The sequence below is a fragment of the Strix uralensis genome, chromosome 2 (assembly GCF_047716275.1).
Source record: "Strix uralensis isolate ZFMK-TIS-50842 chromosome 2, bStrUra1, whole genome shotgun sequence".
NCBI lineage: Eukaryota > Metazoa > Chordata > Aves > Strigiformes > Strigidae > Strix > Strix uralensis.
Window position 1 is genome coordinate 117,504,369 of NC_133973.1, and position 16,763 is coordinate 117,521,131.

General features: G+C 36.2%; 1 protein-coding gene across 3 annotated transcripts in view; it reads left to right on the forward strand.

Moving 5' to 3' along the window:
• The window catches only part of MIPEP (mitochondrial intermediate peptidase), a 79,184-nt gene that overhangs the window by 29,991 nt on the left and 32,430 nt on the right, over positions 1-16,763 (forward strand). For all 3 annotated transcript variants that reach the window (XM_074860025.1, XM_074860023.1, XM_074860022.1), the window contains exons 11-15: positions 2,636-2,789; positions 3,757-3,834; positions 4,848-5,052; positions 8,584-8,693; positions 15,204-15,278. In XM_074860025.1, the coding sequence (XP_074716126.1) occupies positions 2,636-2,789; positions 3,757-3,834; positions 4,848-5,052; positions 8,584-8,693; positions 15,204-15,278 (622 nt within the window). The remainder of the gene's footprint in view (positions 1-2,635; positions 2,790-3,756; positions 3,835-4,847; positions 5,053-8,583; positions 8,694-15,203; positions 15,279-16,763) is intronic.

Below are 16,763 nucleotides of genomic sequence, written 5' to 3' on the forward strand. Positions count from 1 at the left end.
TTATCCTAGCACTGACAGTTCCCAACTACACCATATCCCTCAGCGCCAAGTCGACCCGACTCTTAAACACCTCCAGGGATGGGGACTCCACCACCTCCCTGGGCAGCCCATTCCAACACCTAACAACCCGTTCTGTAAAGAAATACTTCCTAATATCCAGTCTAAACCTTCCCTGGCTTCACATTATAATAAACTTCTATTGAGACAATACTTTTATAGTGAACTTTGCATTTATGGACAGTCCTTAGTTAAAGAAGCAATTGTTTGAACTACAGATGGGAAACTCAGTTTAGTATTCATAGTAGTATGTAGGATGGTGGTATAAGATTTTAAAGTGATGTGACAAAAAACAGTCCTGAACTATTATGGGGGCTGTTATGACTTGCTGCTAAAAGGTGTTATTTTTCCTTTTAATAAAAGGATCATTTTAACAGGTCATGTAGTCTGTATGCAGGGAGAGCTTCAGAGCAGAATCAGCAGATGAAGACTGAAGCATTTAGTGATGGGTTTAAGTTTTCACGGTAACAATCTGAGCAGAAGGTCATCACAGGGTGATACTATAAAAATCTGGAGACATCTGAGATTTACCTACTACAGCTTTCCAGAGAATGCCGCTGTTGAAGGAGCTGCAGTTCTTGGGAATTACTGACTTAAAAATCTGAGGATATTCAACACACATACTGTAATTCAGTACTTCTGGGGGGTTCCGGGTGTAAAGCAGTATCTTTTATACTCCAGATTTCTGTGGCTTATTACATGCAAATTAACTCATCTCTTCTGCTTTCTTTTAGAGACTTGCTTCTGGTCTTTTTACCTAACTCGATCTAAAGTGGTTTATATCATGCTTATTTTTGTACAAGAAAGAAAATGTGTGTTGCAGCATACAGAGTGTGAATTTAAGTGTTGCTAGACATCTTGAAAAAGTTGTCAGTTCGGTAGAGGGAAAATCTGCTTTATTTTCTATGTCCTAGTATAATTAAGAGTAGAATGGAATACACTGGCTTTAACTTGCATTTGTAGTGTGAAAATAAGCAAAATCCTGTAACTGAGCATACCTGTATTTTTGACAGCTGTTGCTATGGTAGTTGCAAAATGCTGGTGGAGTATGTGATAAATGTAATATAAAGGATACTAGAAAAACAAAATACATCGACATATTCAAGAATGAATGCTGTGGCTTAGAGAAGTAAGCCCACCCTGCTGTATGTCACAGTGCCGTGAAGCGGAGTAGTAGATTGTAGCTGCGGTTGTAAGCAGCATATTGACAAATGCAGTATCCCCAGTGGACTTCATTTTTAAGTCTTTTGTGTGTGGGAGTGGGAAGGAAGGAAGGGTAGGTAAGTGAATGGGGACCAGGTGACTTTCACAGCTGGTCTCTCAACTTTTTGCTCACAGGCCTTAACATAGCATGGTTCTCCTCTTTGGTGTTCAGGTATTGTAGTATAGCTGATGCATGTTTAAATTTCAGTGATTTGTTACCATGTCATTAAGAAGAAAAAGCACAAGAGCATGAAAGAATAAAGATAGAAGGGAGGGACTGGGATTCTCTTAAACAGTCTTTACTCTGAGACCCCAATGGTATAAATGGTATACATAGTTGTCATTTATAAACATCATGGTATAAATAACTTAACACTTGGACTTTGCATGTGAGATGAGGGAGCAAGAATAATTTTGCCATTTGGGGTGCACATACGACTACAAGCAGATTCCAGTTCTGATTTTGTTGTCATCTCCAAAGAGTTGTGTGGCCCTGAGCAGCTTGTGGAAGGTGTAAGTTTGCAAAGCATTTGTTTGCTTGATAGACTTGTAGTTTGTTTACTTTTTAGGGTCAGAGTCTCAGGAAGTTTGAGCCCAAGTATAGGCTGCATGCATCTCTAAACTACTTTTATAACTGCTTTAATTCTGTTTATGTGTGTGCATGTAGATGCATGGTGTCTTCCTCCCCAAGTGTGTCTTCTGTGCTACAGTGTCTTGAACATACTTAGTTGTTTGATGTTAAGCTCAGGAAGCTTGGCCATGTTTGAACTCCACGTCACATACTAAAGTCTTCACGTGGCTCAAAGCTGTAAGATACTTTCTTACATGGTTCAGAGGGCCCCCAGAGCTTGAGGTGTGATTCATGTATAGGAGGTGATTGTGTCTCCTTGGTGTTTCTGTTGTTCCGGCAAAAGACAAGACTGCAGAGTCAGCGGTGCTTAGTGGTTGGTTTCCTGCCCTAGCTGAGGATTTGGTTTACACTACAGCCAAAGGCAGCTCCATTTTGTGATCGGTCACATGGTGCAGCCTTGGCATGGGAATGGCACTTGAGTGCTGGTAGCCTCTTGTGGATCAAAAACCACAGCCTGACCACACATGGTGTTGCCAAGGTCTGTTTGAGCTATGGGTTCGCCACATCCCTGGAAGTCATACTCAACATCTGCTGAATTTAAATATGAGAAAAATTGAGTTACTGTGAGGCACTGTGTTGTAACAGTGACTTAGTTTCACTGTTTGAAAAATAAAGCCAAACATGCTCAATAAAGGCCTCGAGGCTTATCTGGTGTATTTTGTCACGTCCTATGACTTGGAAGTGAAGACTGTAGTTTATGTAGCTTAACTAACTGACTGGTTTGGGATTCTTGTATTTTGCTAGGTACAACATTGATCCTGGCTTGTACTGTCCATTTTTCTCTCTTGGGGCGTGCATGGAAGGTTTGAACTCTTTGTTCAGTCAGCTCCTAGGAATCTCCCTTTATGCTGAACAGACACAAAGAGGAGAGGTTTGGTCTGAAGATGTTCGGAAGTTGGTAAGTATTCTTTTTCCCAGCATCTGAAATGACAAAGGGAAGTTAGACAAGATGGTGTGTTCTGCTGAGCCACAAATCAGATTTTGTTTTTAAATTACTTGGGTACCTATCAAAAGCAGACTAGTTGTCTAGTCTTAGTTGAAGTCACACCTCAAGGGCTTTATACTAAGTGCCTTTTGTATGCTTGGTATTTTATGGCCTTTATAATATGTCTCTGTGTGAAGGGTGCCTGAATCAGAAGAAGTTTCCCTGTTTGGAGATTATTGTCGTACCTTTCAAGCTGTCCTTCTGCATAAGCCCTGCTAGTTTTCTTTAGTTTCAATTAGTAGATGAATGTAGATGGCTAGAATACTGTAGGTGGATATTCTATCAGTCATGTGTCTTTGCCTCATTTTTTTATTCTGTATGTCATCTTCACTTTGAGATTTGGTTTTTATGTCTTTATTTTTCTGCCATCTTTTTAGAGGAAGGTGGAAATAGTAACTTGGGCAATAGTTTACTCATCAGGTTCTCACGTTCCTCTGTTGTCTTCCCTCCATGTATTCACTGCCACATCTTCACTGCTCTTCCACCTCGAGCCTGCAGCAAGACCTGCTGTTCTTTATATTCTGTGGATCAATTTATAATTACTCCTTACTCTATGTTTATTTCCATGATAAATCAGTTTCTGTTACTGTTGACTTCTCAGAAGTCATTTAGGGGCTACAGAGTGTGTTACTTTTAATACTAATCTGTGACTAACTAGTTTTGAGTGAAATGTAGAAATGGCTGTAGTTTGAGGGACAAGTTGTGAATCTTGTATATATTTTTTTTTTCCCAACTAAAATTACCAACAGATTTTACATTAATTATTCCCGGTTTATTTGTCATTTATTCATTATAAATCTTTGGATTAGAATACTATGTCTTCAATTTACACATCTTATCAGTGCTTTCACGGTAAAAATGATACTCCTTTTTTCTTCAGGCTGTTGTTCATGAAACTGAAGGTTTGCTAGGATACATCTATTGTGACTTCTTTCAGCGACCTGATAAACCACATCAGGTAACATTTATGGTCTGATTCCAGCATGGGTTTTATTTGAGTAATGACTAGTGCTAGGCACATTTGCATTCAGTGTAGGTTTAGTAAAAGTTACCTCAGTTTAAAATAATTTAAATTTAAACAGGGAAAGTCAGTAATGTCAAATATTGTTTTAGGTAAATATTTTTGCGAGTAAGCTTTCTTTTAAAAACCGTCACCTGATAGGCTGAACTCAGACTCTTTGTTCTACAGAATGACAGGCATTATGAAATGTTGTAGAACTCTGTTTAGAGAAATGGTAGATTATTAAACATCTATTTTCTGGCCTACTATTTACAAGTGAAAACAATCTGAAATTTTAATATTCTCTAAAGGTGAAAGCTCATAATGACAACTAATATTTATTCAAAATTACGTAAAACAGTAGATAGTTCTAACTGCTGTGGCTCACTCATTCATGCTGCCCTTGTACCAGTATATTCACAATATGATGCTATACAACAGACACTTCACTCTGTAGAAGCATCTGCAAACTACCACCTTTAGTGAGGTGGTAAGTGGACAAAATTTAAATCTACGTTAGTTTAATATATTACTTTGTTTTGTTAATATTTCACAATATAGTAGGTGTGCTGTGCAGTACATTTTATAAAGAAGTTATTGCTGAAGAATGAGCAGAGAACTTAATCTATAAATTATGTATTTGGCACATCAGTAAATTTCTTTGAGCTACTGCTATTTGTATAGAAAAATTGAGAGGTTTTGATAATTATAAAACAAACAAAAAATTTATTTTCTAAAAGCAACACAATCTTTTCTTTATGAAATAAAGGTAGTTTCCGTATGAATATGAAGCAAATAATAAAGATGGAGAAACAGTCTGCTGCTGTTGAACGAGGCTGTTAATTGAATTCAACTTGTGTAACTGAGTATATGTTTAGGTTTAATAGTTTAAGTTCAATAATTTCATCATTGTTTTAGTATCATTGATATAATGACATTGGTGTCCATATGTTTGCTTTTATCTTGAAAAGGATTGTCACTTTACAGTTCGTGGAGGCAGGCTAAGGGAAAATGGAGAGTACCAGCTGCCTGTAGTTGTTCTTATGCTCAGCCTGCCCCATTCAACAAGGGGTGCACCAACGCTACTAAGTCCTGGCATGATGGAGAATCTCTTCCATGAAATGGGACATGCTATGCATTCTATGCTGGGAAGAACTCGGTACCAACACGTCACTGGTAAGAAAGTTGGAATAGGGATTTTTTTGGTTTTAGTTAAATGTTTAATTTCTAGAAGAAGGGAGTAGACATAAAAAAGAAAGAAAACAAAACAAGAAAAAGAGGATGAACCAGAAATGGTTGAGTCACATTGATACTTCTACATCTTTGATGACTTGAAAGTACAATATCAGATCCCCAGATATTTTCTAAAACCCAACCAAAAACACTTGAATATTCTTCTTCTCCTAATAAGAATTAGGCATTTGTATCTCTTTCTGTACTGCTGATCTTTGTTCTAGCAGTGGTATCCATTCTTGCAAGTTTGCCTTATGTGGAGTTTATAATAACGGAATAGTTGTAGGATTGAAATAAATTGAGCTAAACTTGTGCCTAGCGTAAAAGCACAGTGAATCCTGGGTTGGAAATAGTTTGGGAAATTGAATTAAGGACATTTAGTAGATTACTTCTCACAAGGAGTATACACTGGCAATATGGCAAATCTGTAAAGCCAGGCCTTTTCTAGTTGATTCTGATTAAAGCAAAATTGATAAATTAAAAACTTATTATATTTGCAAGCATGGTTAACTGGTAGGCCTTTTTATCATATGTAAATGAACATGAATGAATATGCAATCACCGAGTGGGTGCACAGTAAAAGGGATGTTGCCTTTTTTCATTTAGTCCCTCTTCTCAAGCAGTGGCAATGAGTGTACTGGCTGACAGCTCACAGGCTGCTGTGGCCTTCTGCAGTTGTGACAAATGGGTCAAAGACATGTTCTGTCTAAAGCTGCTTGGCATGGTTCTTTTCATACCTTCTGTAACAGTGTGCTGGCAATCCATTTGCAGTAGATGCTTATTAAAAAAAAAAACAAACCACTATTAAATAGATGAAATTGTAGCTCCCTTGTCTGAAGGATTTTTTTTTTTTACGTTTTACTATTTTTTTGTTATGGTAATAATACAAAGGGGTGTCCATGGTAGTTATGCGTTATCAACAGATACTTTGCACCCAGTGACAAAATAATCTTTCTTAAGTCTTCCACTTAAAATAGATTGAGCTGTTTGTAAGTATGTCACTAGGGGACATTGTTAAAACAAATGAACTAGTACTATGTATTCTGTTTCAGTATAAGTTCTGTATGTTCCTTGGGATGGTTAACTGCTCTCCCCCACCCCTTCCACTCATATGGCTTTGCTCATCTTGACCTTCAGGAGTATTTATATGCCCAAAGTAACTGCTTTGATGGGCTTCTTCTCTTGTGGTGAATCACATGCATCTGCATGTAAAAGTCTTGAAGGGGCAGGAAATAGCTAATTTTGAGGATCAGACTTCCCATGACCCCCTGTGTATGGTTTCAGTGTTGCCTTAGCTCCAGGCAATCCTGCGTCCCAGGGGATTTCACTCCAGATCTAGCATTGCACAAGCAGCATTGGAGACCAGTCATGTTGTTTCTGCAGAGAACCTGGGTTTGGTGGTTTTTTTTAGGATTTGGAATGTGTGAAAATCAAATGGCTTGTCCCAGGGATGTCTGTCAGGGGCCATCTGCTCTCATGAGACACTGGGGTGGCAAAGTATGGAAACAAGATGACTACAGGCTATTGTGAGAAAAAAAAAAATTGATATTCTAGTTGACATGCACTGAGTTATTTGACATCTTTCCCACTCTCTCCTGCCTCCCTTTTCTGATTAACCTTCCCAAATATTCAGGAACCCATTCTGCTGCTAATGGGCCCAAAACTTGGGTAATACTGTATGTTTTTGACTTAAGATGTGCTTCTTTTTAAGTTAATCTGACATGTTACTGTATGCATTTATTGATTGTTTAACACGTGTGTGCGTAAGATTTTTTTAAAACCTAGCTTGCACTCTCATTTTAGTTCATCATGCAGTAAAGAATACCTACATTTGTTTTACAGGAGGACTAATTTGTCCCATATAACTGCCCAACCTTTTACCTTTCTGACTTTCAGATAATGTAATTTCTCAGAAGTCTCTTGGTGTTAAAATAATTCTGTCACTTTATTAAGGAGAATTGAGAAAGCATATGGCTAGGGGGATATCAGTGTAGTTCTGCAGGCATTTGTCTTGGGATGTGCCTTGTTTTAGGCTTTTTACAAATGATTTTCAAACAACAAAAAAAGACTCTACTAATGAAGTGTGATGGTACAAAAGAAAGAATGAGATATTGTGTAAGAACTGAATGACTGGATAGTGCAGTGTTAGAAGTAAAATTCAATTCAGAACTACACAGTGCAGGTCATGCACTTAAAGAGTGCTATCAAATGGATATTTTAACAGTGGTGGAGGAACAGAAGAACAGTTTTGTGTGTTAATGCAGAACTACAAATAGCTAATGTGTCTGTGAAAGGGGTGAATGTGGTTTGAAATTACATCAGAGGTGTATCTAACAGCAGTAAGTATTAGAATGATTAAGAAAGATAGTGGTAAAACCTCATGCAATGCTTGGGTGTGGTTTTATGTCTCTGGTCTGAAGGTGAATTCAAACTGAAGCAGACGCAGAGACAGTGGATAGTCTTTTAGACTTTATCTTGTCTTCGGATAATGATGGCTGAGAGAATATAGTTTTTCAATTTAGGAGGTAAAAAACAGTGTGGGAAATGCTATTTAAATTAAAGAGCAGTGTTGGTCTGAAAACATTGAGTATAAACAGATTATGAATTCAGATTGAAAATTAGAGAAAGATTTGTGAAGATCAAAGGAGTGGTTTTAAAAAGTAGTCTTCAAGAAATAATAGAAGCAAAAACTGTACTTAAGACTAGTTTTGAATGTTGACAGTGTCTCTAGCAGACAGGGATGGAGGTGATGACCCAGTGGGTTCATTATTAAAGCAACAACTTTGTACATCCCTAACTTTAATATAGAAATTAGAAATGCAGCTTTGATTTGGTGGTGTGTTATACTTCTTAATAACTTCCATTGTGTAGGGTGCTGATAAAGATTAGAGTATAAATAAGGTTTTTGGGAAAGTGCTTTTTGAAAATACTAACTGCTAAGATATTACCTCATTGCACTTAGGACATGTCTTCAATCTGAAAAGAGTGTTCCTTGAATGAACAACTTGGTATTATAAAGCAAGGTTAATATAAAGCATAAGTAAGCTCAGCAAACAGATGGAAGCTAAAAATTGTAACTGTGAATAGGATTAAGGCAGAGTTTTATTTACATTGTAGTTTGATTTAGGTTTAGGACACTTAAATAGATTTGGTGTTTCATGTAGGGCCAGTTTGGCTGCAGTCTGGTTTAGTTTAAAAAGGGTGTGATCCAGAGCTTTATAAGGTGCCTCACCCAGCTGTTCAAATATTTTGTTTTACTTCGTGATTTATAGTAAAATGTGTAGTATTATAATGAAGCTTTTCTGGCAATATGTACAATAGTGCTATGGAAATAAAATATTGACTTAATAAGCGAAAGAACACTAAAGTTCACCAAAAGTCCAAACTGAGAGTTGCAAAATCTTTTGGGAAGAGTTAACTATTTGTGTTAATGAAAATAGCAAATGCTAACATGTACAATTATTTTACCTCTAGGAACCAGATGTCCTACTGATTTTGCTGAAGTTCCCTCAATTCTGATGGAGTACTTTGCAAATGACTATCGAGTGGTTAACCAGTTTGCAAGGCATTATAAAACGGGACAGGTAGGGAAAATTAATATGTAAACTACTGAAAATAGAAAAGAATCGTATTTTTGTGTGTTGTTTGTTAATAATGTTTAAAGTTGAAATAAACAATGGATAGACACTATTTTAATATTATAGTTTCAATTATTCATAAAAAATGTTCATATTCTCATTGCAGAAAAGCTAATTGTAATCTGTAAAAGAATACCAGATCCTTATATCCATGGTTCCAATTACATTCCTACAAAGGTTGTGTAGTTTCTACACTGCAAAAACTTAGTGTAGTAGGTGAACAACTTCTGTGTGAATCAGGTAATGTGGAATGTTTTAATTTAATTACAGGTAAGTTATGACAAAAATAGTGATTCATCATTGAACTGTTTAAGGTCTGTCTTAAAGCTTGGGTACCAAATCATGGAGATAAATAGAAATGATCTGCAGTGTTTAGCACAGTGTAGGGTAGTCATTGAAATATTTTGTGATGAAAAGTGTACTGCTTTATTTATGATTAGATTAGGATTAGTTAGATTCTGGCAGTCATGAATCTCTGCATTAAAACTGATACCTTTTTTTACATATTTTATGGCAGTCTACTGCAAGGATCTACTTTCTGTGGGAAATTTAGGAAACAGTGCCCTTTGGAACAAGGTGACTTTCAGTGACCGTTTTAACGCATGGCAACAAAGTGATTTGTATTTGTACAGGCATTTCAAAAATACAAACCAGTAAACAATAACCAAAGATCTTTTTCTAGTGCTTTTGATTGAGGCAAGTTTCAGTATACTCAAATGTGATGGTTGAAGAATAGACTACCCATCAATGCAAAAACAAGGAAGCCTCTTAAGTTGTGTATTATTGCAGTTTGTTGAAGCTTTTTATCCAATACTAAGTGTGCGGTATATTTCAGTATTATGGAAGTGGAATTGTGTTTGCCTCCATTGAACAGTTAGAAAAATACATTGCTTAACTTCTGTTTTAATAGATACTATTTGATAAATTTGATAAATTTTCTCTGTAAATCTACCTTTTTAATTTTTGGGTTTTTTTAACAGAGCAATCGTTTCTGCAGAATTGATTGCATTAACAAAGTCTCCTTGAAACCTGGGAGCTAAAAGTACTCAGTTCAGAAATGTTTACCATTTATATGTTTGAGTCCACATACCAAAATAACTGCTTTCTAGTGTTCTCTATAAAGTTCATGTAGTGTTTAAACATTGTGGAGTTAATCTGATTGCATATGAGTTCAGAGAATGAGTTTGACTAAAACATCTGAAAGAGATTTGTGGCACGTTATTTATGGCTTTGTGTTTTCAAAATGGCTTAACAAATCTAAACCATGTTTAGTTGCAGTGCAAAAGCTAGGAATCAGACGCTCTGTCCCATTTCACATTTCCACAAACAACTTCTGTTTATTGGTGGTGAAATCTTGCCCTTTCAGAGAGCAATTGAGAGGTTTAATGTAGAAACTCAGTCTTGAAGGGGGCAAGAATGGATTATACTGGAAGATGAGGAAAGGAGCCTGAAACTGCTGTGTGGCTTTTGAGGGCTTTAGTCGGCTTCCTTTTAATTGCTTTTTTTAAAATTTAGAATGTATTTTTAAGCCATCATCCAAGATACATAAATCTGCTTTTGCTTATGTTGGTTCATCTAAGCTAGTTTTAAGAATCTGATATCAGATTTCTGTATCTGTCGTTTAAATACAAATAGATTGAAGTAATCTTTTCTATTCTCGAAATTTAGTGATTGTTACAGCAATTACTTTCATCTGTTGTGTATATGTTACAAAGTACTTTGAATAGAAAATCCAAGCTCTCTTACATTTACAACTTCACAAAAATCCTTTTGGGGCTTGTTTGCTGTGCTTGTTCCCTGACTAATTTTTTTGGTGTGCAAACAGAAATTCGAATCAAATTTTCTTCTCCAGTTTTTTAGTTATTTGAAAGAAAAATGAGTCCATTTTTATCCACTTTCAAGGGGAAACAAGGAAGGTGGGTGAAACAGTCAAAATGTCAACTCTGTAAAACCATTTCATTCAAAAGTTGTTCTATATGAGAACTTCCATTAAGTTTCTTCTTAAGAATAAAGAGACTGAGCTTCTCTGGGTGAGAAGGATCCTTCCTGCAGCAACCACACCAACATAGCTCTGCTGTATGTTGGCAGAAGGAGGGTTTTTTACTGAACCAGCTTGTTGAGGAGGCTGTGCAGATAATTTGAAAAAGCATCCTTCTTTCTGCATTGCTGCATCTATGTGATCATTTTTGCATGCAAATTTTAGGTGGTGTCATTATTAACACTCCTACTGAACATAGTTACGTAAGAAAAACTTGGTAGCATAGTCTCAGTTTATGATTGCTTTTGCCGGTTGTAGAAGGACTGGACCTGAGGATCCTCATTTAGGATCAGTGCTTATGGGAAGAGGAGGGGAAAGAGGTGTTGTTTTGATTATTAAAACATATGAACTGTTGAAAACTGTTTTTTTGTAGCATTCCAGAAAAAAGATTTGGTGGGCAGGTTTTCAAAGATGAGAATGCGTTATGCATACAGATGTGGATCATGAGGATCTGGTCCAAAATACCTTGAAGTTTATAGAAAGCTTGTCTCTGCTTTCTGTACATTTTGGATAGTTGTGCTTTTGAGTACTGAGGAGTGAAAAAGCTTGCAAGCTCTTCTGGCAGAAGGAGTAAGTCTTGTGAATTTAGTTCAAAAAGCTGGCCAGGACAAAAATATTTCCTCCAAGAGAGTAGCAAGCCTAGTTTTCCTTTCATCTTAAGATAACTCAACACAGTTAATCTGTGTGTGTGTGTTTGGTTGTTTGAGGGGGGAAGAAATAGGACTGTGTTAATTAGTTACTAAGTTGAATTACTCAGGTAAGCTCATGAAGTCAAGCCGTACCAAAATTAAGTCATAACAGTGCTTATGCAGACAATCTGGTGCATGTGTACCATTCTGTATCACTGTGTGCGTTTGTTTAATTTCATTTGTTAAGTTCACAGATATATGTGGTAGGTCTGTCAGGCTAAATCATTTTAAGATTGTGTGTCTTTGGAGGCTCTCTTGAACAAAGGCCAGTATTTCAGCTGTTCAAATTTGAGCTGACTTCATTTTTCACAGAGATGGAATTACAAAGGCAGTATTGTATTAGCATGATTACAAGAATAAGCCCACAGATAGTAAACAGTCATAATGTGTGGTGGTTACTACACAGCAGTAAGGAGCTAAGTGTGCTCTGGGACACAGGGAATTCTGTTCTTTTAGCCACCATGGCAAACATGCTGAAAAATTCATGCCAAGATCTTAAAGCTGCTTAATATAGAATGATGGAAAAGTGGAACCCAAAGTAAAGCATGTAGTGTTTAAAAAATGGAATGGTAATTCAATTAACATAGTTTTAGCCAAAGCTCTGTGAAGTCTTTCTTTCAGAAGGAAGATAACAATTTGATTCTGGTTTTATCAGAGGGCTCATCTTTCAGGATAAGTAAGATAATCATGCTGATGCATTTTTTTCTTCACTCAGCTGCTTATTAAGGGGATATGGGATTGTAATGGAGCAAGGAGAAATAGTTTCTATTGCCTGAAACAGTACATCTTCCTCAGAACATCCAAGACCTCAGAATATCTGTATGCCTGACATTCACAGAAACAAACTTTGAAGAGGAGTGGTGATCTTTGAAAAACCCTCTGGAGTTCCCTGAAATCTTAAGTTTTAAAATACCAAAGGTGCTTCGGGAAAAATAAGCTATCTCCTTTTTATTATTTCTTGTGCCAAATTCTGCTTGGTTTGTGAATTATGATCACAACACAATCTTCGAGCCAGATCAGTAGCACTGATAGATTTAAACAAAAGAGCATTTATGTCTTTCTCCTGTGCCTTTTTGTCAATAGATATTGTTGTAAGAATGATTTATAATTTCTTGTTGATTTTAATCTGCTCAAACAGTAGAGCTTGATCTTCAGGGCAGAGTATATCTACATTGTTTGTTTGATACTCAGATGGTTGCAAAAAAAGATAAAAAGATTTTCTTGGAGGCCTTTAGTATTACCTACACTTTAGTTGGTCTCTAGAAGGTGGTTCTAAGCTATCTCCTGTGCAAAGTCTGTAAGAAATGCTTAGCTCTGAACTGAGAATTAGACTTGCTTCAGTTGTTTCTTGAGCAGGGCTGGATGTGACTGTCCCAGGGAGTGCACAGAGTCTGTCCGCATTGCCAAACCTTGCAGCTCTCTGCCCCAGTGAACTGCAAACTTGGATTTCCTGATTCAATTGAGGATCCGTGGAACTGTGGTTTACCAAAATGCCAGTTAGAAAAGTCTTAGTGCCTCTTGTTCTATTCATTTTGTGTACCAGCTGAAAGCCTGTGCGCTTAACTTCCTCTTACCATCATTTAATATAGCCAAAATATAAAATTGAAATTCCATTATGTTGAAAGAGCTGGTTTGACCTTACTGGTAGGAGAGTTCTTGGCTTTAACCATATTAAATTATAAATGTGTAAAATATACATGTTTGCTGTTGCCAAGCTTTTGGATGTTCATCTTTTTTTAACACTGGCAAATTACAATTTAAGAATTCCCATCCACTTTTCTCATATTTTACTGTATCCAAAATGCAGGTGCCCCTAGAGGAAAGCAGTTTTGTTTAATTCCATACTGTACTACTTCAGTAGGAAATGAATGCCTCCAGAAAGCTGCCAAAACTTGCTGATAGGTTGGGTGCTTAATAACAAAATCTGTTAAAATTCTACAGGTTTCCTTACACAAGGGTTTCTTGCATGACAGCTAAAACTGTGTTATTGCAAATCCACATGTGATTTAGTTTGAGGCTGAAAAGTTGTTGAAGTGCATGACTCACTCAGTGTAAGAGGATGAGATGAGAGATGTTCATAGAGCCAGGAGGAAAAATTGTCCAACATACTTTTTACCATTTGTAATTTTATTCTACTTTGTTTCTTGCCTTAATAACTTTTTTACATAATTAAGTAGTATTTTGAACAATACTAAATCCAGTATGGAATGTCAGATTAGTCAGCTACTAACATCTTTATTACTATGGATAACTGCCCATTACCTTTACTCTAGTAGTCCAAAATCATCATGTAATTTGAAACAGAATTTTTGTGTTTAGAAAGGGTAAATACTGGCCTAACAAGGATATACTGTAAGACAGACTTCATGTTCATTGGTTCATTTTTCTGTGTTGAAATTTCAACAGCTGTGCATATTTATGACAGGCAAAATAGTTGGTGGTGTTCTATCCCATTCTTGACCCAGCTAACATTTGTCTTGGAGAAGGGGTTACAAGCCTTGGCAAGCTACAGCATAAAACAGCTGTGGAACTTGAGTTTTTCTTATCTGCTTTAACTTCCAGATTCCACAGAGTTAATTGATAACATTTTCATCACTTATGCGTAGCTTCTCTGGAGTTGTTTTTTTTTATTCTGTGACCATTAATACTGTTTGTCTTGAAGTCATATCATTTGCACAGAATCTAAACATGTGCCTCTGCCATCAGGATCTGTGGACTTTCACATATTGTTTCTTAAACACTTCAACACACTGTAAAAGCATAGGTATGCTTTTAGAGTTCAGTGTAATACCAAACGTCTGTATTACACTGTACAACTTGTAGTAACTTTCTTAATATTTTATCAAAAATCCAGTTACTTTAACCATACTTAATGTTTGGTTAATAAAACTGCTAGCAAAAAAAAATGCTTACTAGGAAAAACATCTATTGCAAAGCTTCAGGAAACAGCAGAAGTATAAGGTTGAGCGTTCACATACAGATATTCTTAAAAATCTGGCATTAAGAAGTCTTTGGGTGTACTTGTAGACATCTGAATAGAAGGTAAAAAGAGTTTGCCTACTGGCTTGAAAAATGACTCTGACTTTCAGCGTGTGGTGGCATGGATATTTTTATTGCCATAGATGAGGAATAAATTCAACTTTGTTGAAAATTTCAAAGGGTAGATATTTACTGTTCAGTGTGACTGAACATTTTTATGCGGTAGAAGGCCTGACGCTGTCCCAGTTGAAGTTACAAAAACTCCACCAGCTCAATGGGAGTTATGTGGGCCTCCGTGTCAATCAAAGTGAGCTATGCTTGAAGACCAACAGGAGAATCTGTTGTAATACCTTCTTTTGAATACTAGTCAGGATGACCTGGGAGGACTTTAACTGCCCCATCTGTTCTTTATCTCTAAAGATAGTCATAATATTTTTAACAGTCATATAAGGGAACATGGGATTAATTTATAGAAGAACAAACACTGAGACACAGTAGTTTCTTGATTGCTATGTAAATTACTGCTGATATCTTAATTGACCATTGTTTAGCAAATTATTGACCATATCTTAATTGAACATTTGTTTAGCAAATGAGATTTCCTTTCTCAATGCAAAGCACTTTAATTATGTTTTTATTACCACCAGGAGTCTTTTTTTTTTGTCTTCAGCCTTTTCTAGTAGTAAGCGTACTATTTACAAATATACAACAATTCTAAATATGTTCTTTTTTTTTTTTTTCTTATTCAAGCCACTACCAAAAAACATGGTGTCAAGATTATGTGAGTCCAAAAAGGTGTGTGCTGCAGCTGATATGCAACTCCAGGTATGTTCTTTGCATTGTAGTCTCTACTTTCTATCCAGAACTTTCAGAACATATTTTAATTCTTCTAATTTTACCAAAATTTTATTTTAATGTAGACACCAACTATATGCAAATTAATGAAAATCAATTCATTTTAATATTAATTTTCATGTTTGATTTTTGTGAATGTATTCTCTGCTGTCTGCTTAAACCTAGATGTCTAAATCTGTTGGAAAATACTGTGAAAACCAGAGCTTTTGGAAATGGTTGAATTATCAGAATTCCCAAATGTGGTTTAAGATTGAGTTCTTAAATTACAGAATCATTTAAGGAGAACTTGCTATAGAGAAAGTATTGTGTACCTTTGCATCATTAAAGTGTAGGAGGATTGAGAGGCACAGGCCACCTTAGTAAAATCAAACCAGGTTGTTTATTTACTAGAATGTGATTTGAGCTCCTTGTCTTCTGCAGCTCCAGTATGAAAGTGGCATCTTGTTACTGCCATCAAAGTTAGTGGCTGAACTATAAGGCTGTAAGACTTGTTTCTCACAGTGTTAGGAGCAGTAATTAAGTTCATAAACCTTTATTTTCGATGGGTAGATGTGATTGATCAGTCATTTTCATAAACAAACTGTCAGTGATACTTTTCTTCAAAGGAAGTAAAGGAAAGTAGGGTTCTATCTAAAATGGGTATTTAGTTTTTTCAGTCCTGCACAGCAGTTCTCAGGTGTGAACAGTAGCATTAGCATCCAACCAAGTTCTTTTACAGTGAGAGTTTGGCTGCATTTGGTATGCTACAAGTTTCTACTGTGTGGTATTTGTGATTTTGTTTTCTTTGCTTTGCCTTAATTCAGAAGCATATAACTTTACAGTTAACCTGGTGTTTAGATGAGAACTCTGCTAGTACCTTAATAAAGGGTAGTCATTATTTTTGAGATGTGGAAAGAAACAAATTTAAAGATCAAATCTTTGTAATTCTTCACTTTGAAAAGTGCCCAAATGATTACAATTCTGTCTACAAACATGAGTTGCACTAGTTAACTGAAGTTGATTTCAAAGAAAATCTTAGTTAAATATTTGCAGTTTACTCTGTGCAGTTTTTTATAGTGATTTAAAACTAATCAGAATACTGGTGTGTGGACCTGCAAATGTATATGTCAGTTACACTAATTAAAACCAGACTTAACGCTGTTTTCAGTGAATACATATATTTTTCATTGGTTAAACTTAACAGCTTTTTGAATTATGCTTTCAGTGCAGCACTGGCTGTCAGTGGCCAGTGTTGGCTGTGCAGGTGTGAACAAGGAGAGTGCCACCTGTGTGGCATACCTCTGTGACATGAAAATAACTGCACCCTTTCTGCAGGTCTGATTCTGAAATGCACACCCCTGGCTCTGAAAGATTCTCATCTAAAGATAGCCGAGAATGCAGAAAGAATGTGGGCAAAAATATAATTAATTCCTATAGGAGTTTTTTTTGGAAAAAAACAATTCTGAATTGAAATAA